A 23,999-nucleotide genomic window follows, 5' to 3' on the forward strand; every position below is an offset into this window, starting at 1 on the left:
GTTCTCTTGGGATTTTCACCATCTGGGGTTGATGTAAGTGGGCCTTGTCTTGCTTGCAGGGAGATTACTCAACATTTCTGGCCATAAGGATTCTTTTAGCAGCCTATTGTCGATGCCAGCCAGGAAAAGGAAGATAACACACTAATGTTTGCCTGGCTAAAAGATGACTCAGTAGACACAAACAGATGTTTACAAAAGTTTAGACAAGAAAAAGTCTAAACTCAGTATCTCACACAAATACACATAAATGGCGCACTCCGACATTTTGGCTTCATTGGGATAAAATATGCAGGGTGCACAGTGTGGTCAAGGGTAACGGGAAGCCAGGGTTCTGAGGAGAGTATTTTCACGTGCAGGGTTCTGAGGAGAGTATTTTCACGTGCAGGGTGGACTGGCTGAGCAACCCGAGTAGACAAGCCCACCATGAGGGATGCCATCATTTCCAACAATATCATCTTAAATCCACTCCAGGATTGGGTTATTATTTTTAAAACACGGTGCTTAGCAGTATTTGTTTACTGTTAAAATGGAAAATTATGAAAAAGGAAATGCGCCATCAGAGAAACAAATGCCGGAGCCCCCTCGCTGGCACCATGGCAACCGCTCGACCCGCGCGGGAACAGGCGTGATTCGCGCCAGCTGGGACACCGTTGCCATGGCGACGCCCGAGCGACTCCGCCGCGGGGGCGGGACGGGGCGGGGCTGACGCCGCTCGCGGGCTGGCCCCATCCTCCACTGCAGCAGTAACGTCGCGGCGGGTTGCGGGTAGGACTCGACGCTGGGGCAGTCGCGCAGCGCCTGAGCCGCTGCAGGCCGCCGCGGCCGCCGCTGCCCACCCTTGCCTCTGCTGTCTCCAGCCACGCTTCTCCGGCTTTCCTGCTCCTCTGCTGCCTTCGTTTCTGGTCCTCGGCCGTCCTCGCCGCCCGCCCAGAGGAGTCCCCGCGCCCGCCAAGAAGCCGCTCTCCGCTGGTCTGCAGCCGCCGCGACTTCGGCACAGTCTCTCCCTCAGGCTAGTCTCCCAAACGGCCGCTCCTCGCCCGCGGGAAGACCAGGCTGCGACCGCGAACGCCCGATCCTCTCCAGGAGCCGCAGCGAGCGCCCGGCGGCCACGCCCCGCGACCACACCCCGGCTGATTTCGGCCCTGCGCGCCTGCCTTCGCCGCCCGCCCTCGCTCCTTGCCCGCTGCACTACGACGCGACAGCCCGGCTGCAGGCTGCGGACCCGACCGGACCCAGACGCAAGATGGCGACGGCCGCGTGACTGCCTCAGCGTCCCCGAGCTCAACTCCAAGTGCACCTACGGACTGACTTGGGGGGAGCAGAGAAGGGCGAGATCAGGACTCTGTGTCTTTGTTAATCGTGAATGCATGAAGCCTACCTCCCTCGGGCCGACTTGGTGGGAGTGTCTGGTATTGTTCTAAGGCCAGGAGTACGGTGAGCCACAGTCTGTTGGTAGAATTGGCGTCTTGATAGTTGAGAAAATGGCGATGACACTGTTGGAAGACTGGTGCCGGGGGATGGATGTGAACTCCCAGAGAGCTCTGTTGGTCTGGGGCATCCCAGTGAACTGTGATGAGGCTGAAATCGAAGAGACCCTCCAGGCAGCGATGCCCCAGGTCCCCTACCGAATGCTTGGGAGAATGTTCTGGAGGGAAGAAAATGCGAAAGCAGCCTTATTAGAGCTCACTGGCGCTGTCGATTACGCCGCGATCCCCAGGGAGATGCCGGGCAAAGGAGGGGTCTGGAAAGTGTTGTTTAAGCCCCCAACTTCTGATGCTGAATTTTTAGAAAGATTGCACCTCTTCCTAGCTAGAGAGGGGTGGACCGTGCAAGATGTTGCCCGTGTCCTTGGGTTTCAGAACCCTACTCCGACCCCGGGCCCAGAGATGCCAGCAGAGATGCTAAACTATATTTTGGATAATGTTATTCAGCCTCTTGTTGAGTCCATATGGTACAAGAGGCTGACACTTTTCTCGGGGAGGGACATCCCAGGGCCTGGAGAGGAAACCTTTGATCCCTGGCTGGAGCACACTAATGAGGTCCTAGAGGAGTGGCAGGTGTCCGATGTAGAAAAGAGGCGGCGGTTGATGGAGAGTCTTAGAGGCCCCGCCGCTGATGTCATTCGCATCCTCAAGTCCAACAACCCCGCGATAACCACTGCCGAATGCCTGAAGGCGCTTGAGCAGGTGTTTGGGAGCGTTGAGAGCTCTAGGGATGCCCAGATCAAATTTCTGAACACTTATCAGAACCCGGGAGAAAAATTGTCTGCTTATGTCATTCGTCTGGAGCCTCTGCTACAGAAGGTGGTGGAGAAGGGGGCCATTGATAAAGATAATGTGAACCAGGCCCGCCTAGAGCAGGTCATTGCTGGGGCCAACCACAGCGGGGCCATCCGAAGGCAGCTGTGGCTTACCGGGGCTGGGGAAGGGCCGGCCCCAAACCTCTTTCAGTTGCTGGTGCAGATCCGTGAGGAGGAAGCCAAGGAGGAGGAGGAGGAGGCTGAGGCCACCCTTCTGCAGTTAGGCCTGGAAGGGCACTTCTGAGTGCCAGGAAAGGCAGCTTTAGTGCAGACCTAGATCACAGCTAGTTTTCTTGTCCCTGTGGGGTCTTACAGATGTGTCTCTGAGTAGTAAAGGCTTAGCCCTGTTGCGTTTTGTTGTTTTTTTTGGAGGGGAAGGTTAGTCAGGCCTGAGTATTCATGTAACATTCTAAAATTGTGCAAGCGAGCACCGTGAGCTGCTACAATGCAAGTGGGTCTTGCTGGCCAAAGTGCCAGGTAAAGGGTTAGTTGGACACAGCGCTTAGTGCACGCTGTCATCACGGACATCATAATCAGTTGTGAAAAACACGTGAACCTCTGACACTTCCTATTCCACACTGAATGTGAAATTGCATGGTCAGATGGTTACTACGGGGCCTGGCTCACAGGAAGTGTTCAGTAAAAGTATGAACTATTAGATTACTGATAGCGCAGATAGATTTTTGTTTACCATAAATAGTTCCAGATTTATATTGATGGAAGGAAATGTGCATTTATTAGCTATTACTCAACTTTACAGTGCAAACATCTTATTTCTCATCTTTAAACGTGTCGATCACTTGAAAAATATTCTGAGACTGCAAAATGGGGTGTTTAAAAATACTGCAATTACGGAGCTGTGTAAACCAGTTTCTCATTGCATACGATACAGATGTAAATTGCATGGAGAGGTTGATATACACCTGTACAGTAATTCACTCCCCCATTTCAGATCTTTGTCGGAGAATAGTTCTTGTTCATACTGAGTGTTCTAAATTTGAAGTTATATATAGAAATTAAAATATTTTAAAAATTCTGTTGTCTTCTTATTTTTCTGGTATGTATAAACATTTTTAGCCTAAGTAAACTCTCTCCTTTTTTCTTATGAAGACTTTGTCATTAAACCATTTATTTTACTTTTAAGCTTTGTATGATACTATGTGAATTTAAATGGCAAGTCCCTTTTTTTCTTCCCCTCTTGCTGTCATCTTAACATTTTTTTGGTTTATTTTTTAATTTTAAAAATTTTTTATTTTTATTAAGGGCAGAGAGGGTCTTGCTCTGTTGGCCAGGCTGGAGTGCAATGGAGCGATCTCAGCTCACTGCAACCTCTGCCTCCCGGATTCAAGTGATTCTCTTGCCTCAGCCTCCTGAGTAGCTGGGATTACAGGCATGCACCACCACACCTAGCTAATTTTGTATTTTTTTAGTAGAGACGGGTTTCACCACGTTGGTCAGGCTGGTCTGGAACGCCTGACCTCAAGTGATCCACCTGCCTTGGCTTCCCAAAGTGCTGGGATTACAGGCGTGAGCCATCTCGTTGTCTCTACTAAAAATACAAAAATTAGCTGGGTGTGGTGGTGGGTGCCTGTAATTCTGGCTACTTGGGAAGCTGAGGTAGGAGAATCGCTCTGGGAGGCAGAGGTTGCAGTGAGCGAAGATTGTGCCACTGCACTGCAGCCTGGGCAACAAAGTGAGACTCTTGTCTCAAAAAAAAAAAAAAAAAAAATTTAGAGACCAGATATGGTGGCTCACACATGTAATCCCAGCACTTAGGGAGGATTGCCTGAAGCCAAGATTTTGAGACCAGCCTGGGCAACATAGACCCAATCTCCACACAAATTTTAAAACATTAGCCAGGCATGGTGGCACACGCCTGTGGTCCCAGCAGCTCAGGCGGCTGAGGTGGGAGATTGCTTGAGCTCAGGAGGTTGAGGCTCCAGTGAGTCATGATCTCCCCACCGCACTCCAACCTGGTGATAAAGTGAGACTGTTTCTCAAAAAGTTTTTTTTAGAAAATCTTGAAATGGGGTTCAGGAAGTTATCTGGCAATGTTTTTCTCTTTTTTTTTTTTTTTTGAGACGGAGTCTCGCTCTGTCGCCGAGGCTGGGGTGCAATGGCTGTATCTCAGCTCACTGCAAGCTCCGCCTCCCGGGTTCCCGCCATTCTCCTGCCTCAGCCTCCCGGGTAGCTGGGACTACAGGCGCCCACCACCTCGCCCGGCTAGTTTTTTGTATTTTTCAGTAGAGACGGGGTTTCACCATGTTAACCAGGATGGTCTCGATCTCCTCACCTCGTGATCCACCCGTCTCGGCCTCCCAAAGTGCTGGGATTACAGGCTTGAGCCACCGCGCCCGGCCATGTTTTTCTCTTAAGATCACTTTTCAGCTAAACATTTTGTTTCACTGACTAACTATAATTCATCACACCTGTGTAAAATGAAGCCTTATTTTACAGCAACCATTTTATAGCAGGAAGATATAAAAAGGGAAATACAGCTTTTAAACATGTTTATTTTGCTGCAGAGATTCCGTGATTGAAGATATCCATCTTTTGAGATCCTCAGTGAATCTAAAGTTACTACATGAATATTGTGTTCGGTGAGCTTTTCCCTAATAAGGTTTTAAAATTATAGCTGAGCCATTCAACAAGTTTATAAGGGGTAATGTATGTTCTTCCAGATTTTTCGGTGCACGTATTCGCTTCATGTCTGTACATCCCTTTCCTCCTGTCACAAACACATCTCCACATACTTGCCTTGGTTCCCAACAGATATGCTGAGCTTCACTTACCACAAACACGCGGCATGTCTTCACCCGCTCCCCACCATTCACATAACTTTCCCCTCCATTCCCACCAGCATCAGGCGCACACTCAGCCGACCTCTCACACTCTGGACACACTCACTGTCATCTCCCCCTCAGTATTCCCAGGATAACATACACCCTCCTCCCGTTCCACGTACACTATGCCAGTCTCCCAACCCCAACATACATTCCCATTTCTCCTCACACCCACACACACTCCCACCACCAAACACCAACCAGCCACCACATATATGTACACACTCCCACTCCACACATATACACATATACTACATTTTTTTTGAGACGGAGTCTTGCTGTGTCGCCCAGGCTGGAGTGCAGTGGCGTAATCTTGGCTTACTGCAACCTCTCTCTTGGGCTCAAGTGATCCTCCTGCCTCAGCCTCCCAAGTAGCTGGGATGACAGGTGTGTGCCACCACACCCAGCTAATTTTTGTATTTTTAGTAGAGACAGGGTTTCACCATGTTGGCCAGGCTGGTCTCGAACTCCTGACCTCGTGGTTCGAAAGTGCTCCAAAAGTGCTGGGATTACAGGCGTGAGCCACCGCAACCGCCTCACATGCTAGATTTTTAAAAATGGGCCAGGTGCAGTGGCTCACACCTGGGATGCTGAGGTGGGAGGATCGCTTAAAGACAGGAGTTCAAGACAAGCCTGAGCAACATAGTGAGACCTTGTCTCTACAAAAATAAGTAAATTTAAAAATTAGCCAGGCCATTTAGGAGGCTGACGCAGGAAGATTGCTTGAGCCCAGGAGTTCAAGGTTGCAGTGATCTATGAACATGCCACTGAACTCCAGCCTGGGTGACAGAACAAGACCCTGTCTCGGAAAAAAAACAAAACAAAAAACCACACACACAGATGCACAAAAAAACAAATTAGGTATATAAGGATTCTTTGGGGTTTTTTCGTTTTGTTTTGTTTTTTTGGTGTGTATTTGTTTTTTGTTTTTTTGTTTTTGTTTTTTGTTTTTTTTGGCCTAATATGTTATGGACATCCTTCTATAGCTTAAACATAGGGATATACCTTCTTTTTTTTTTTTTTTTTTTTGAGACGGAGTCTCGCTCTGTTGCCGAGGCTGGGGTGCAATGGCCGGATCTCAGCTCACTGCAAGCTCCGCCTCCTGGGTTTACGCCATTCTCCTGCCTCAGCCTCCCGAGTAGCTGGGACTACAGGCGCCCGCCACCTCGCCTGGCAAATTTTTTGTATTTTTTAGCAGAGACAGGGTTTCACCATGTTAGCCAGGATGGTCTCGATCTTCTGACCTCGTGATCCGCCCATCTCGGCCTCCCAAAGTGCTGGGATTACAGGCTTGAGCCACCATGCCCGGCCTGGATATACTTTCTTTTCATAGATGTAGAGTTGGCTGCATTCTTAGGAGGGAAGTTATCACCTAGGATTCTGACTTCTTAATTATATAAAACAATTGTATATATCTACATGCATACATATATATTCAATGCATTACATATATATGACATCAATCAATGTCAGGATCCTAAATGTCCATCCTTTGTTCTAGGAAACAATGAACTAAAAATAACAATGGGATATTTATGATCTGAATTAAGGCTTTCTTTTTATAAGCTCAGAAATTGAAATTTGTCTTTTGTTTTTCCATTTTTTAGGGACAGGATCTTGCAGTGACATGATCATAGCTCACCGTAACCTCAAACTTCTGGGCTCAAGCAATCCTGCCTCAGCCTCCCCAGGAGCTAGGAGCACAGGTGGCAGAATTAATATTTTCTTTTTTTTTTTTTTTTTTTTGGTAGAGATGGGGCTCTCACGATGTTTCCTAGGCTGGTCTCAAACTCCTGCCTTGGCCTCCCAAAGCACTGGGATTACAGGCATGAGCCACCACACCTGACAATTTGTCTGCTGTTTAGTGGAGGACAGCAGCAAGAAATGTATCCTCATAATCAAACAACTGGAATAAGAAGTAGAAACTACACTACAGCTCTATTTTGCGACCAAAATTACATTTCAGCTGATAGCACAGAAAATGTGCTGGCAAAATGTGTAATGTTACTGATATTGCTTGGTGATTCCTTTTTCTCAACTCAGGGCCTATCAGCTAACCTTTACCTTGCATACCTTCTGGTAATCAGGTGAGGACTAGGAATGGTCAAGTGCAGTAGTAACTTGCTGTCCCTGGAAGCACTCTTTCTCAGAGCCTAACAATTTGAAATAGTGCCCAAAGAACTGAGGAAGAGTTACAAGCCTGGGAGAAAAAAAACTACCAAAAAGAAAATTTAGCTACAGAAATGAACGCCTCTGGCCAGGCGCAGTGGCTCTTGCCTGTAATCCTAGCATTTTGGGAGGCCTCAGTGGGCAGATCACGAGGTCAGGAGTTTGAGACCAGCCTGGCCCTCCAGCCTGGCCAGCATGGTGAAACCTCGTCTCTGCTACAAATACAAAAATTAGCCAGGCATGGTGGTGCATGCCTGTAGTCCCAGCTACTTGGGAGGCTGAGGCAGGAGACTCGCTTGAACACGGGAGGCGCAGGTTGCAGTGAGCTGAGACCGTGCTATTGCTGCACTCCAGCCTGGGCAACAGAGTGAGACTCTGTCTCAAAAAAAAAAAAAAAAGCAAAAAAACAAAACACCTCTGTCTTTCGCTCTCTCTCACGTGCATGCGCGCGCACACACACACACACACCACACAAACTGCATGGTATATGTTATCCAAAGGCTGAATTTCTTTGGACTGATTATCACTAGAAATTTATATAATTGCTCTATATTAGCTAAAACTAATAATCATGTACCAAAAATATACTTTTTTTTTACAAAATAACACAATTTATTACTATTTTAAAACATTTCACAAAATAACATTCAGAAACTCAACATTTCTAAATAACTTAATTCACAATAAGTTTAGTCATAAAGTCATGCTACAAAACTCCTGTGTATAAAAGATTATTACCAAAGTATTCATAGATGTTAAAATGTTCTTCAGAATGGAGTTGGTTCTAGAAGCCAAGGATTCTGGAATGATGCCCATAATCATAACTGCCAGCCTGGGAGAGGAGCTGGCTAGGCACACGTGCTCTTAGCTTCCAACTCACTAGTCTTTTGATGGGAGTGATCCCTCTAGGCAGTAGCACCTCCGAGGCAGGTACCTTACTGATCACAGAGGCAAAAAGCCTCCCACCCACATAATGTTAGACAACTCTACATTATTTAAAATCTAGAGGTGGGAACGCTAATTCGCAAAGCTTCTATTCTGAGTAGGAGAACTACTTGACACATCCCCCAGAGGGATGATCTTGGATGTAACAGACATGGAAGACGACTCAAGTAGGGAAAAAGGGAAATCCTGACTCTGATTATGTCAAAAGACAGTAACTACTCATGTGGGTTTAGAACGAGCAAGGGTGAGGTTTGATTCTCTAACATCCAAGTGCAGGCTAGATATTTACCTATCTGCCCTATGGAAGTCCTTTCCACCAACATCCAGTTCGTAAGTTTAAAGTGCAAATCTACTGAAAAATAGTTTACTCTCCCCCATGTTACTCTCCCCCATGTTAAATTTGCTAGATTATAATTTGGTTGGCTGGGTCTCCTCTAAACTGCCCAATATGGGAAATTAACTAGAATCCAGTTAATGACTTCTCCAAGTATCAAGTAAAAAGTTTTCTCAGTTTATCTTAGGCCAGAGAAAGGTGAGACACTCAGTCTAGTTCTTCCTTTCGGTTTTCTTCCTTTACAGATTTACAAAATGCAGGAATAGAGATACAGATATGGTATTTCTAAAAGTTTCATGATTTAAAACATAACCCTTGATTTTTGGAAGTTCACCCATTTTATGGTTTACAAAAAGAAAACAATATGACACATGTTAGAGCAAAGATAAAGAAATATGGTCAAGTTACCTTGTCAGAAGAAGCACCAACTCTGCTACACTGAATCTTGCTTTTATATTTCATTATTTACAGACACATTAAATAGCCCCAAATAAAGAAAATCTGTGCCCAAGGAATGAATTTCTAGTAAAGGGTAACATGCAATTTAGCAGTTTTCTTCCTTTACTAACACTTACAGTGTATAACGTGTTAGTGAACTGACGGTCTGACTGTAGTCAGAGAGACACGATCTATTCGTGACTGATGCTCTGACACTTCCTCCTAATGCTCTTAAGCGAACGATTAACTCCAACCTTTCTGGGCCCTGTGCTTTTCCATTTAGCCCTGAGAAAAACCCAGGTAGAAGATTCCAACTCTCTTCACACATCACCAATTCTCAGAATAAGTCAACAGTCAAGATTCATTTCTTATTCTTCCTTATTCTGCTCTGACCACTGGTAAAAGGTGTCAAAAGAAGTGCTTATTCAAATTCAAATTTCTCTTTCCACAAAAGAACCACATTTTTTTTTTCTTTTTGAGATGGAGACTCACTCTGTCACCCAGGCTGGAGTACAGTCACATGATCTCGGCTCACTGAAGCTTCTGCCTCCTGGGTTCAAGCAATTCTCCTGCCTCAGCCTCCCGAGTAGCTGGGATTACAGGCGTGCACTACCACACCCGTCTAACTTTTTATAGTTTTGGTAGACATGGGGTTTCACCATATTAGCCAGGCTGGTCTCGAACTCCTGACCTCAAGTGATCTGCCCACCACGGCCTCCCAAAGTGCTGGGATTACAGGCATGAGTCACAGTGTCCAATCAGGAAACACATTTAAGTGCCTTATACCACCACATGTGGAATGAATCCAGTAACCATACCAAGTTATTGACCAGACATCTTAAGCAGACATTCTTCTGATCACACCCAAAACTGATGTCTATATCAGCTAACTTTCCTACAAGATTATCAAATTTTACACAGTATTTTTCTGTATTTAATGACTGCCATGGTCTGCAAAATTATGTGCATTACTAGACAATGAATGATGCTTAAAGAATGATGACCTATTTTCTAAAGTACGCTCAAAATATTAAACTTTAGAGACGAAGCAGAATCTATCATAAAGTTGGCTTCTGTTGATAGAAACAGAGAGGTAGGTTAATAATCACTGTCCTAATATAAGCAAGAATGCTTAGAAATAAAAGTTGAGACCCTGCTTCAAAAAAGAGAAGTTGAACCTTCCAGCCCTGAGTTTCTAATATTACATGAAAATTATGAAAATGAGCATTACAGCCGGTTGCAGTGGCTCACGTCTGTAATCCCAGCACTTTGGGAGGCTGAGGCAGGCGGATCACGAGGTCAGGAGTTTGAGACCAGCCTGGCCAGTATGGTGAAACGCCATCTCTACTAAAATTTCAAAAATTAGCCAGGTGTGATGGCGGGCACCTGTAGTCCCAGTTACTTGGGAGGCTGAGGCAGAAGAACTGCTTGAACCTGGGAGGCGGAGGTTGCGGTGAGTCAAGATCGTACCACTGTACTCCAGCCTAGCCAACAGAGTGAGACTCCGTCTCAACAACAACAAAAAAGAGCATTACAAAAAAGAAAATACCAGTGACCATTTCTTTCCATCCATGATTATTGAATACATCACCTTCTCTCATATAACAATTCAAGTGGCACATGGCTACAGACTGAAAATAAATGGACACTGGACACAGGTGATATTGGTATAAAAAGCACAACTAAGGGAGAATTTGTTCCCACCCTCCTACCCAAGGGACAGATGGCAATGTCTGGAGATATCTTTGTTGTCATGGCTGAGGAGGGTCTACTGGAATCTAGTGGGTAGAGGCCAGGGATGCAGCTGAACATCCTAAGTACACAGGACAGCCCCCAACAACAATGAATTATTAATCCCAAAATGTTAATAGTTACAAGGTTGATCCTCTGCTTTAAAGGAACAAATTCTTATTAACAGAGAACACAGAAACCTTTTAAGGCCTGTCTGCGTAATACAGCCCTAATCTTAGAGTTAGGGAACATAGAAAAGTTAAACTCCTTGGTAGACTAAAATCAAATTTGCTGTGAAAAACTAAAATACTGAACTGATTCCAGAGTTTTACCATCACTTACAAGAATAGAAGAAATTTGTCCAGGCGCAGTGGCTCATGCCTGTAATCCCAGCACTTTGGGAGACCAATGTGGGCAGGTCACCTGAAGTTAGGAGTTCAAGACAAGCCTGGCCAACATGATGAAACCCCATCTCCACTAAAAATACAAAATAGGCTGGGCATGATGGCACGTGACTGTGGTCTCAGCTACTCAGGATTGAGACTCTGTTTAAAAAACAAACAAACAAAAAAATCAGAATAGAAAAAATTTAAATTTAAATGATCCACTAAAATGGCTTAATAAACTGGAAGCACAGAGAGAATCTATTCCACGTAGGTCAAATATCTGATCCAAGAGGCATAAACCAAAGGCATTTATATCAGCTAAATTTGCAGCAGTAAAGGATAATTTAGGGAATTATTTGAGAAAATATCCTACATTTCTTCATACATCCCAACTGCCATTCTCTAATGGCGTGGGTTCCATGAACAGGGATGCATAGAAGTCATTTAAAGATTTGTTGAATGATACTGAATATGAATTTTGCATGAAATGGACAGAGAGAAGTATCTTACATTTCTCTGAGAACTACCTGTAATTAACAGTCATTGAGAAACAAGGAGAAAGAAAACCAGTTTCTACATTACAGAATTCAGAAAAAACAAACAGCAAAACTCTGTCATTTTACAAATAAATTCAATATGAAATCATTTGCTTCCTATTATATTCACTTCCAGGGTTACTTTTAGAAAACATATCCATATCAACATGGCTTCAAGCTTGCCTACTAGAGGAAGTGCAAATTTTAAGAAGATCATCTTCCCTCTCAGTTTATGGAACTTAAACATCACCAAGGAGAATGAAGGCTCATTGTCTACAGTTCATAAAAGAAATGTCCCCAAAGGCTTTGAATGCATAAACCAGCTAGAGTAGAATAAGGTTTCTTTCTATCAGACTGAAAAGAAAAGAAAACTAAAAGGGTGTTAGACCAAGTTTTCCTCTTGTTTGATTTTCTTTTTGTTTTTGTTTTTTTTTGATACAGAGTCTCGCTCTGTTGCTAGGCTGGAACGCAGTGGCGCAATCTCGGCTCACTGCAACTTCCACCTCCCGGGTTCAAATGATTCTCCTGCCTCAGCCTCCCAAGTAGTTGGGACTACAGGCACCCACCACCACACCCGGCTAATTTTGTATTTTTAGTAGAGATGGGGTTTCACCATGTTGGTCAGGCTGGTCTTGAACTCCTGACCTCAGATGATCCGCCCGCCTCAGCCTCCCAAAGTGCTGGGATGACAGGCGTGAGCCACCACGCCTGGCCTCTCTTGTTTGTATTTAGAGTTGATTGTCAAAGCAGTGGTCCCTTTTGATCAGAGTGACTTAGAAAAATCAAATAATTCCTATATAAATGATAGCTGTAATCTTCTGAAACCCAGGACTACTTATGCAATCACTTTTTAAAGATGGTTCTCCCCTCTTTCACTGTGATTTTATGCAAGTAAAATCACACAAGTAGATGGGGAAACAACAATCAACAGTCTCTGAGGGACGTTAGGCACAATTTGGCAGAGGGCCCCTGACTTCTTTTCTGCAATCTAATAGTGATTCAGCCATGGCCTCTTACCATGGCCTCTTATGACTTCATCTGCTTACTGACTACAGTGTCTTACATCTTCCTGAAAGATTTTTTGTTTACATGATAAATTCTAACCTCCGCATCTAACTATTGCTTTGCAATTTTGAGGTTATATTGCCTACACTGTTTTATGTAGGAGACAATCCTCAAACATATTGCCATTTGCCTGGGATCTCATAATGAAACATCTCTCTTCCTTCCACAACCACGTACATAATACATTTTAAGAGCTGTTTAACTTAGAACTTCTCAAAAAATAGATTTTGAAATACTAAGTTTCATTATACCCTTACTTATAACCATGATAGTCACTTTTCCCAACACTGAAGGTCACCAGACCAAATCATTAGGGTAAATTTTGACATACATCAATGGCCAGCATTTAGGCTAGGAATTCAAATATAACTAATGCTTTAAACACATAAGGAGCTATAAAACCAAAATGTGTGCTTAAGGCCAGGTCCACATGAGTAACATGGCCACATTATCAGTCAAAGACATGATCATGACAGTCATTTTAATCACTGACTAAGATCACAGAACGACTGACTGTACACAATGACTCAAGTGGCCATGCATATAAAACAACCTAAATTCCAGTTGACGATGTGCACATTTTTGGAAAAACAAATTAAGTATAATATAGACTAGAAGGTCTCTGAGATCCCACTTTTTCCTTTTTTCACATATCTTTTCCAATGGAACTTTGGAGTCTTGGTTCCAGACCTGCTATATTTCTAAGAGGAACCCTTCCCATCACCATACTACCTTCTGAGCTAAAGGCATGATATATTTGTGCTTCTGAGTTGTACAGAGGCAGACCTTCAGGAAAAACGTTCTAAATTTTCAAATGTATATCTTTTAAAATGTCTAACCTAAAAAAAATGAACAAACTGAAAAAAACATTTGTTCCTTTGTTATTAAAAATGACTGGTCTACAAAGGTTTTGTTTTAGTAGATGGGGCTACATAGTATATAACTGAGACTGAAGACAAAAATTGAAAATTTTTGGTTTCTAAAAAGAGGAATAGGATATATAAGGTTGGCGTTACCAGTTTTGGGAAGAAACACTGAATAAGTTAAGGGGGAAAGAAAAAGATGAGAATGAGTGATCTGTTTTATCTTAAGAAACTTTTGTCCCATACAGAATCTTTAAAATAGACAATTATATAAAATTTATCTATTGTTCTTATGACATTTAAATAAGTTAACACACAGTGGAAAGCGTGGCGTTAGTTATCTTCTTCCTCATCCCCTTTAATTACTGGAGTACCTAAAATGAAAAAGAAAATTATTACTGGTTATTCTCAAAAAATTGCTAAAATTCTAGATGAAAATATTTTCCTGGCCAGGCACCATGGCTCACGCTTGTAATCCCAGCACTTTGGGAGGCCAAGGCAGGTGGGTCACCTGAGGTCAGGAGTTCGAGACCATCCTGGCCAACATGGTGAAACTCCGTCTCTACTAAAATTACAAAAATTAGCTGGGCGTGGTGGCGGGTGGTTGTAATCCCAGTTACTTGGGAGGCTGAGGCAGAAGAATCGCTTGAACCTGGGAGGCAGAGGTTGTGGTGAGCCGAGATTGCACCATTGCACTCCAGCCTGGGTGACAAGAGCAAAACTCCATCTCAGAAAAAAGAAAAACCTGAGAAACTCTGAGATACTATGAAGTGTGCCATAATAAAAATAATTTCACAAAATAATCTCTTTAATTTCAAATTATCTGAAAAGCTTCTCAGAAGAATTCTCAAATGGTTTAGTATGCATACGTATGAATATTAAGCCCCATAACTGCCAAATAAAAATGCCTATGGCCAGGCATGGTGGCTCACTGCCTCTAATTCCAGTACTTTGGGAGGCCAGATGAGAGGAGCGCTTAAGCCTAGGAGTTGGAGACCAGCCTGGGCAACATAGCAAGACCCCATCTCTACAAAAAATTCAAAAAAATAGCCAGGCATGGTGGTGTTAGCCTGTAGTCTTCAACTACTTTGGAGGCTGAGGTGGGAGGATCACTTGAGCCTAAGAGATCCAGGCTGTGGTGAGCTGTAATTATGCAACTGCACTCCAGCCTGGGTGGCAGAGTAAGACCCTGTCTCCAAAGAAAAAAAAAAAAAAGCCAACAAGTACCAAGCAGAAAAATAAAGTAAGTTCTGTACAGGTTAAAAGCTTTCTATGGGCTGGGTGCGGTGGCTCATGCCTGTAATCCCACCACTTTGGGAGGCCAAGGCAGGTGGATCACTTGAAGTCAGGGGTTTGAGACCAACCTGACAAACATGGTAAAACCTCATCTCTACTAAAAATACAAAATTGGCTGGCTGTGGTGGTGCATGCCTGTAATCCCATCTACTCAGAAAGCTGAGGCAGGAGAATCGCTTGAACCCAGGAGGTGGAGGTTGCAGTGAGCCAAGATCATGCCATTGCACTCCAGCCTGGGTGACAGAGCAAGACTCCATCTCCAAAAAAAAAAAAAAAGCTTTCTATGTTATTAAGCATAAATAAATAAAAAAAAAAAGAAAAAAAAGAAATATTCCTCATTTCCCACAATAAAATGTGTAATCAGTACTGCTAAAAATCTGAACTACTCTAATTGTCATTTTATATGACCTCCCCCAATTGCTGAACATTGGGGCTACATTGAAAAAAGAATCACGGCCAGGCGCGGTGGCTCAAGCCTGTAATCCCAGCACTTTGGGAGGCCGAGACGGGCGGATCACGAGGTCAGGAGATCGAGACCATCCTGGCTAACATGGTGAAACCCCGTCTCTACTAAAAAACACAAAAAACTTGCCGGGCGAGGTGGCGGGCGCCTGTAGTCCCAGCTACTTGGGAGGCTGAGGCAGGAGAATGGCGTAAACCCGGGAGGCGGAGCTTGCAGTGAGCTGAGATCCGGCCACTGCACTCCAGCCTGGGCGACAGAGCGAGACTCCATCTCAAAAAAAAGAAAAAGAAAAAAGAATCACTGTAGAGGAAACAAAGCACATCTCTGGCTCTCACTGGGCCAAGGGCCACCCATCTGAGCTTTAGCATTTGAAGCCAGTCTGACCCCAGCTGACTATTCAGTCTTAACTCTTTAGCCATTTACCCTGCACTCCAGCTAACCTGATCAATTCATTGTCTCCCAAACTCATCTTGCACACTTTTACCTCTGGCCTACTGGTTAACAAAGTGCCTTCATTTTTCTTTCCCTTTTCTCTTCTCTTATCTGAAGACTTTCTTTCTTCTTCTTTTTTTTAATGTAATTTTTTTTAATTAAAATTTTTTTTTTTAGACAGAGCTTGCTATGTTGCCCAGGCTGCATTTGAACTCCTGGGCTCAAAGGATCTTCATGCCTCAGCCTCCCGAGTAGCTGGATCTACAGGTGCACGCCACAGTACCCAGCTTAAAGTTCCTTCATTTTGTAATGTTCTCCTCAACTCTCCTCCATCTAACTCTCCATCTAAACTCTCCATCTAAACCCTACCCTTTATTAAGAACAAACCCCAGTGCCTCTCTTCCTCAGTGATGCCTTCCAAGAGGGACATGTTCTTTATGGCAGTGAGCATAGTTTGACCTCTCTGTACACCTCTGAGCATTTGTTTGTGGGACAAGTGAACTTTTTGTTGATGTGCAATATACAAAGTGTATACATTATAATGTACAGATTGATAAATGTTCATAAAGTGAATACAAGCTAGTTACCAGCACCCAGATTTAAGAAAGAAAAGATTATCAGAACCCCCAAAACTGCCTCAGGCCCCCTGCCAGTCACTACAACCACAAAAGATATATTCTGTCCTAATATCTAACACCCATATCTTATTTTCCTTGTTTTTTGTTTGTTTTTTTAAAGATAAGGTCTTGCTCTGTTACCCAGGCTGGAGTGCAGTGGCGTGATCACAGCTCATTACTCCCAGACTCAAGCAGTCTTCCTGCCTCAGCCTCCCAAATAGGACCACAGGAATGATACAGTATGTACCCCATGTCTGGCTTCTTTTATTCAACATTATGTTTGTATGATTCATCCATGTAGCGTAAAACTGTAATTCATTCATTTTTACTGCTGTTTAATATTCCATTGTATGACTATGCCATATTTTATCTATCTATTCTATTGTTCATGAACATTTAAGTAGTTTCTAATTTTTAACTATTAAAATACTGCTACTATGAACATTCTCATGCGTGTCTTTTGGTAAACATTCACACCCTTTTCTTTGGGGTATGGAGTTAGGAGGGAAACTGCTGGGTCACAAGGAATGTACGCGGAGAGCTTTTGTAGATAACGCCAATTTCCCAAAGTGGTTATACCAAGTTACGTTACCATCCTACAGGGTATAAGACTTGCTTCACATCCTCACTAGCATTTGGTATTGTCTGTCTTTTTCATTTTAGACTTTTAACATCCCTCAGCTTTAGGCTGGGCACGGTGGCTCACACCTGTAATTATAGCACTTAGGGAGGCCGAGGTGGGTGGATCATGAGGTCAGGAGTTCAAGACCAGCCTGGCCAACATGGTGAAACCCCGTCTCTACTAAAAATACAAAAATTAGCTGGGCATGGTGGCAGGTGCCTATAATCCCAGCTCCTCAGGAGGCTGAGGCAGAGAATTGCTTGAACCTGGGAGGTGGAGGCTGCAGCGAGCTGAGATCGCGCCACTGCACTCCAGCCTGGGTGACAGACTGAGACTCCATCTCAAAAAAAAAATAAATAAGGCCGGGCACAGTGGCTCAAGCCTGTAATCCCAGCACTTTGGGAGGCCGAGACGGGCGGATCACGAGGTCAGGAGAGCAAGACCATCTTGGCTAACATGGTGAAACCCCGTCTCTACTAAAAAAATAAAAAAAACTAGCCAGGCATGGTAGTGGGCGCCTGTAGTCCCAGCTACTCAGGAGGCTGAGGCAGGAGAATGGCGTGAACCCGGGAGGCGGAGCTTGCAGTGAGCTGAGATCCGGCCACTGCACTCCAGCCTGGGCGACAGAGCGAGGAGACTCTGTCTCAAAAAAAAATAAAAAATAAAAATAAATAAATAAATAAATAAAGACCCCTAAGTTTTGCTTATGAGCAATGGAAAAGAAACAAAAATAGGCAAGTTTGCAGCTGTGGCCATCTCTGTTCTGTTCTATCCCACTGGTTTAGAATAGACCAAGGTGGTTCTTCTAGGGACTGTTCAGATTGACATGAAGTCAGTACATGGTCCAAAAGGCCATAATGTAGCTTTGTGTATTCAAGTTCTACATTGGGGGATTTTATTTTATATTTTATTTTATTTTATTCTATTCTATTCTACTCTATTTTGTTTTATTTGAAATAGAGTTTCACTCTTGTTGCCCAGGCTGGAGTGCAGTGGTGTGATCTCAGCTCACCACCTCTGCCTCCCAGGTTCAAGAAATTCTTCTGCCTCAGCCTCCCGAATAGCTGGGATTACAGGCATGTGCCACCACGCCTGGCTAATTTTATATTTTTATTAGAGATGGGGTTTCTCCATGTTGGTCATGCTGGTCTCGAACTGCCGACCCCAGGTGATCTGCCCGCCTTGGCCTCCCAAAGTGATGGGATTACAGGTGTGAGTCACTGTGCCTGGCCTTTCTCTTTCTTTTCTTTTCTTTTTTCTTTTCTTTTCTTTTCTTTCTTTCTTTTTCTTTTCTTCTTTCTCTCTGTTTCTCTCTCTCTTTCTCTTTCTCTCTTTCTTTCCTTCCTTCCCTTCCTTTCCTCCCTTCTTTTCCTCCCTCCCTTCCTCCCCCCCCCCCCCCCTCCCCCTCTCTCTCTCTTTCTTTCTTTCCCAGAGTCTTGTTCTGTCACTCAGGCTGGAGTACAGTGGCACAATCTCAGCTCACTGCAACCTCCGCCTCCCAGGTTCAAGTGATTCTCCTGCCTCAATCTTCCAAGTAGCTGGGATTATAGGCGCCCACCACCACGCCCAGCTAATTTTTGTATTTTTAGTAGAGATGGGGTTTCGCCATGTTGGCCAGGCTGGTCTTGAACTCCTGACCTCAAGTGATCCTCCCACCTCGGCTTCCCAAAGTGCTAGGATTACAGGTGTCAGCCACCACACCCAGTTAATAACATATATTTTGAATACTTACTTTATGTAAAGCACACGTTTAGCATAGATTATCTACATGTGTTCAGTGTCTCACATAGATTATTTCATTTAATCCTCATAATAATACTCGGATATATGTTCTAAAATGATTACTAGTAGTACTATTACCATCTCCACTTTTTAGATTACAAATGAACAAGGTTTGGTGAGATTAACTAATTAGCACAATTTCACAAACTATTAAGTGGAGGAGCTGGGACCTGACTCAGTTAATCAGGGTTATCTACTGATGCTGACACTGATCTTAGATATTGGGAAACTAAGACTGGGGATGAGGGGAGAGACAGTGAGAGAGAACACCACAATTTTGATCCAATTGTAAAAAAGCAACTGCTTACCATGTATTTCTGATTATTCTGCATAATCAGAATAATTTTTGATTCTGATCAGAATTTGTGACCTTTGTGTCACCTTTCTGACTTGAGGACAAGCCTAGCTTTCTTTCTTTTTTTAACTTGCGTAAGTGAGCTAGAAGTTTGTTTTTCTTTTACATAAAAGTACAAGTAGATAGTAGATAGACATGGAACTTGACGTTGTCTGGAAGTCAGGATCCTTCTCCCTCTTTTTTTTTTTTTTTTTTTGAGATGGAGTTTCACTCTTGTTGCCCAGGCTGGAGTGTAGTGGCATAATCATGGCTCACCACAACCTCCGCCTCCCAGATTCAAGCGATTCTCCTGCCTCAGCCTCCCTAGTAGATGGGGTTACAGGCACACACCACTACACCCGGTTAATTTCGTATTTTTAGTAGAGATGGGTTTCTCCATGTTGGCCAGGCGGGTCTAACTCCCAACCTAAGATGATCCGCCCACCTCGGCCTCCCAAAGTGCTGGGATTACAGGTGTGAGCCACTGCACCTGGCCAGGATCCTTCTCTCTTACTGCTTTCATGGGTGACCTCTTTGTGATAGAAAGAAGAGTGAGAAAAGGAGGTGGCTCAGCACCAAACCCTAAATAATTCCAGCTTTTATCCAACATAACAGAAGGAAATTTATATCAGGAAAAAATAAATATACAATTTTTAAAAAATAAATACAGGGTTTGTCTCACTATATTACGAAGGCTGATCTCAAACTCCTGACCTCAAGCAATCTTCCTGCCTCATTGAATAGCTTGGGACTGCAGAAACGTGCCACTGTGACTGGCCCCACATAGATTTATAAGGCCTAGGCTTAGCTTTCTTTCTTTCTTTCTTTTTTCTTTCTTTTTTTTCTTTTTTTGAGATGGAGTTTCACTCTTTTTTGCTCAGGATGGAGTTCAATGGCACAATCTCGGCTCACTGCAACCTCCGCCCGCCGAGTTCAAGCAATTCTTCTGCTTCAGCCTCCCAAGTAGTTGGGATTACAGGTGCCCGTCACCATGCCCGGCTAATTTTTGTATTTAGTAGAGATGGGGTTTCACCATGTTGGCCAGGCTGGTCTCAGACTCCTGATCTTGGGTGATCCACCCGCCTCAGCCTCCTAAAGTGCTAGGATTACAGGCGTGAGTCACCATGCCCGGCCAGGCCTAGCTTTCTTATAAGCTTTTGGTTTAGGGAGAATCTTGTACCAGTCTAAATATCCTAGCAGTTTTTCATCTTACCTTGGCTCAAACCTAGACCATTCAATTTTATATAGATAGAAATGACCTGGAATATCAGAGGTATTTTTTCTTTAGTTTTCCTCCTCTTCATGATTCCATGCCACAAATTCCATTTTTATGCCTAGAAAATATGTTCAAGCCAGCTCAGAATCACTCACCATCCAGCTTTTTCAGTTTGGGCACTCTCTTGGTTGCTTCTTCAATCCAGTTATTCTCAGCAGAATGTTTCTCTTCCAAGGGATTGCCTACAAACACCAGGTCTTCCAGGCATGGCAGTTCTGCCAGCTTCACAAACTCAGCTACAAGTAAAATAATATTTTCTGTATTAAAACAGCAAGTTTTGGCTGGGTACAGTGGCTCACGCCTGTAATCCCAGCACTTTGGGAGGCCAAGGCGGGCAGATCACGAGGTCAGGAGATTGAGACCATCCTGGCTAACACAGTGAAACTCTGTCTCTACTAAAAATACAAAAATAAGCCAGGCGTGGTGGCGGGCACCTGTAGTCCCAGCTGCTCAGGAGGCTGAGGCAGGAGAATTGCTTGAACCTGGGAGGCAGAGGTTGCAGTGAGCGGAGACTGCACCAATGCACTCCAGACTGGGTGACAGAGCAAGACTCCATCTCAAAACAAAACAAAACAAAACAAAACAAAACACCCAGCAAGTTTTACTGTTACAATTTTGGGGATTAAATTCCAATATCATTAACCCTCAGTTTGTGACTATTCATGACAATTAGTTGTTTAAGATTTTGAAGGAAACTGGGAAAGTTATACCATATAAAGTCATTCTCAGAAGATTACAGGATGGGAAGGAAAAAGAAGACACACTACTTTAAATGGTAGCATAAGGATGAAATAAAATGAGATGAGATTCAGAGTCAAAAAGAACAAATCACTTTCTAGTGACAGGTCTTCTTCATGCTGTGCTGCATCAGTGTAGGTTAAGCTAACTTGCCTTTGTCTGTACCCATTCCCTCATCTTTGAATTCTTTTTTTTTTTTTTTTTTTTTTGAGATGGAGTCTCGCTCTGTAGCCCAGGCTGGAGTGCAGTGGCCAGATCTCAGCTCACTGCAAGCTCCGCCTCCCGGGTTTACGCCATTCACCTGCCTCAGCCTCCCGAGTAGCTGGGACTACCGGCTCCTGTCACCACGCCCGGCTAGTTTTTTGTATTTTTTAGTAGAGACGGGGTTTCACTGTGTTAGCCAGGATGGTGTCGATCTCCTGACCTCGTGATAAGCCCGTCTCGGCCTCCCAAAGTGCTAGGATTACAGGTTTGAGTCACCGCGCCTGGCATCTTTGAATTCTTAAAACAACTCATTCAAATCTCTATTGCAGAACTTACCACACAGTTTTTTTTTTTTTTTTTTTTGAGAAAGAGTCTCCCTCTGTCACCCAGGCTGGAGTGCAAAGGCATGATCTCCACTCACTGCAACCTCTGTCTCCCGGGTTAAAGCAACTCTCATGCCTCAGCCTCCCAAGTAGCTGGGACTACAGGGTGTACCACCACACCTGGCTATCTTTTCGTACTTTTACAAAAAAAATTTTGGGTTTTGCCATGTTGGCCAGACTAGTCTTGAACTCCTGACCTCAGGTGATCCGCCTGCCTCGGCCTCCCTAAGTGTTGGGATTACCAGCAAGAGCCACTGCACCTGACCTCTTATCACATAGTTTTATAATTATTAGCTTACAAACTAATTTTCCCCACTAAGCTGTGAACTCCTTGAGGGCAGAGATAATGTCCTATTCAACTATATATCCAAAGAGACTGGTGTAGTTCATCGCATATAACTGAATGAATTATGTACAAGAAAAAAGCAAAGTAACATAGATATCAAATAAGTCTTCTGCCTATGAAGTATTCAATTTAAACTGATTACTTCAGCCTTTGGATAATATCTTAAATTTTTTTCATGATTAAGAGGACCAGGACCTATCAGATTATACTCATCCTAAGTAAACAGTTAAATATAAATGTTAAGCATTTAAAATTTAGAAACTCCTATACTATTTCTTTCTGAGCTTAGACATAAATGTTCCCACTTTCTCTCTGTGCTTAGAAATAAACATTCTCGTTTTGCATCTTTTCCCTCTCGGACTATTTTCTATAAACAGGCGGTAGGCGGTTAGCAAAGGGCCACTCTCAGCTTACCCCAGTCTTTTACCAGGTTATTAGACATGTAGAGAATCTTCAATTTCTTCATTACGTGGATCCCTTTCAACTTCTCAATAAAATTGTAGGAGATCCACAGTTCTTCTAACGTGTCCCCTACTGCCTCCTGAAGAAGAACAAAATTTGATTTATGTTTATGTTTAACCTTTTCTTTCTGTCTCCTTTGTAAAGATATGCATAATGGCTTTCCAAGCGAACTTAGACCCTGTCTGTCTACTTGTAGAAGAGCTAGTAGCTATGTGGGAGTTTTTTTAAGAATAGCTACTGAGGCCAGGCGCGGTGGCTCAAGCCTGTAATCCCAGCATTTTGCGAGGCCGAGACGGGCGGATCACGAGGTCAGGAGTTCGAGACCATCCTGGCTAACATGGTGAAACCCCATCTCTACTAAAAAATACAAAAAAAAAGCTAGCCGGGCGAGGTGGCGGGCGCCTGTAGTCCCAGCTACTCGGGAGGCTGAGGCAGGAGAATGGCGTAAACCCGGGAGGCGGAGCTTGCAGTGAGCTGAGATCTGGCCACTGCACTCCAGCCCAGGCGACAGAGCGAGACTCTGTCTCAAAAAAAAAAAAAAAAAAAAAGAATAGCTACTGAAATACTGAAATCACCAAGTGGGGAAACAACAGCACCACCTTTCATTAATGCTATGGCTTTCAAATTACATTCCCACAGAGTATATTATTTGGTCCTTACAACATCTGCTTGAAAGAAGATAAGGCAGGTTATTTGATTTCTAGTATAGAGGGATTAAGGGCTTTTTCTAAGAACACACTGCTATTAAATAATAGAGCTAGGTCTAAAATTCAGGGTCTTCTCCAACATTTATTATGATAATTTTCAAACATAAAAAATTTGTTTTTTGTTTTGTTTTGTTTGAGACAGGGTCTTGCTTTATCACCCACACTGGGGTACAGTGGCACACTCACAGCTAACTTCAGCCTCAACCTCCCCTGGGCTCAAGCAATCCTCTCACCTCAGCCTCCCTAGTAGCTGGAACTACAGGTGCACACTACCACATCTGGCTAATTTTTGTCTTTTTGGTAGAGATGGGTTTTGTAGAGATGTTGTCTAGGCTGGTCTTGAACTCCTAAACTCAAGGGATCTGCCCGCCTCAGCCTCCCAAAGTGCTGGGATTACAGGCATGAGCCACTGTGCCCAGCCAATAATACAATTTCCTATAAGTATTTGTTAAGTAGATAATAAAGACAAGATTTTAGTGAAGTAGTCTAGTGAATATCTATTAGGAAAACCTGGCAAAGTTTGAGTGAATCAATTCAGTGAAATCTGTCATTAAATAAACTGACTCTTTCAAGAATTGGACAATAACTGAACAGTCATTTAGCAAGCTGGTCAGCTTCTGCATGTAAACAAGTCATTTCTCCCCTCAGTTTCTTACTCTGTAAAATGAGGAGATTGGCGCAATGAGATACCATCTCATACCCATTAGGATGGCTACTATCAATATCAC

At 43.7% G+C, this 23,999-nt stretch overlaps 2 protein-coding genes across 3 annotated transcripts in view; one reads left to right on the forward strand and one right to left on the reverse strand.

Moving 5' to 3' along the window:
- The first annotated feature begins 206 nt into the window (after positions 1–206).
- Positions 207–3,335, forward strand: PNMA1 (PNMA family member 1). The gene has a single exon (XM_023183503.3). The coding sequence runs from the start codon at positions 1,482–1,484 to the stop codon at positions 2,541–2,543; it is 1,062 nt and encodes a 353-aa protein (XP_023039271.1). The 5' UTR covers positions 207–1,481; the 3' UTR covers positions 2,544–3,335.
- A 4,574-nt stretch (positions 3,336–7,909) lies between these two features.
- DNAL1 (dynein axonemal light chain 1) overlaps positions 7,910–23,999 on the reverse strand; it is a 59,681-nt gene continuing 43,591 nt past the window's right edge. The window contains exons 8-10 of one of the 2 annotated variants that reach the window (XM_023183443.2): positions 22,517–22,643; positions 20,527–20,667; positions 7,910–13,983 (exon numbers count right to left, since the gene is read on the reverse strand). In XM_023183443.2, the coding sequence (XP_023039211.1) occupies positions 13,943–13,983; positions 20,527–20,667; positions 22,517–22,643 (309 nt within the window). In that variant the 3' untranslated portion in view covers positions 7,910–13,942. The remainder of the gene's footprint in view (positions 13,984–20,526; positions 20,668–22,516; positions 22,644–23,999) is intronic. The other variant, XM_023183453.2, reaches the window with a different exon arrangement.

Source organism: Piliocolobus tephrosceles, chromosome 6 (genome assembly GCF_002776525.5).
Source record: "Piliocolobus tephrosceles isolate RC106 chromosome 6, ASM277652v3, whole genome shotgun sequence".
NCBI classification, from domain to species: Eukaryota; Metazoa; Chordata; class Mammalia; order Primates; family Cercopithecidae; genus Piliocolobus; species Piliocolobus tephrosceles.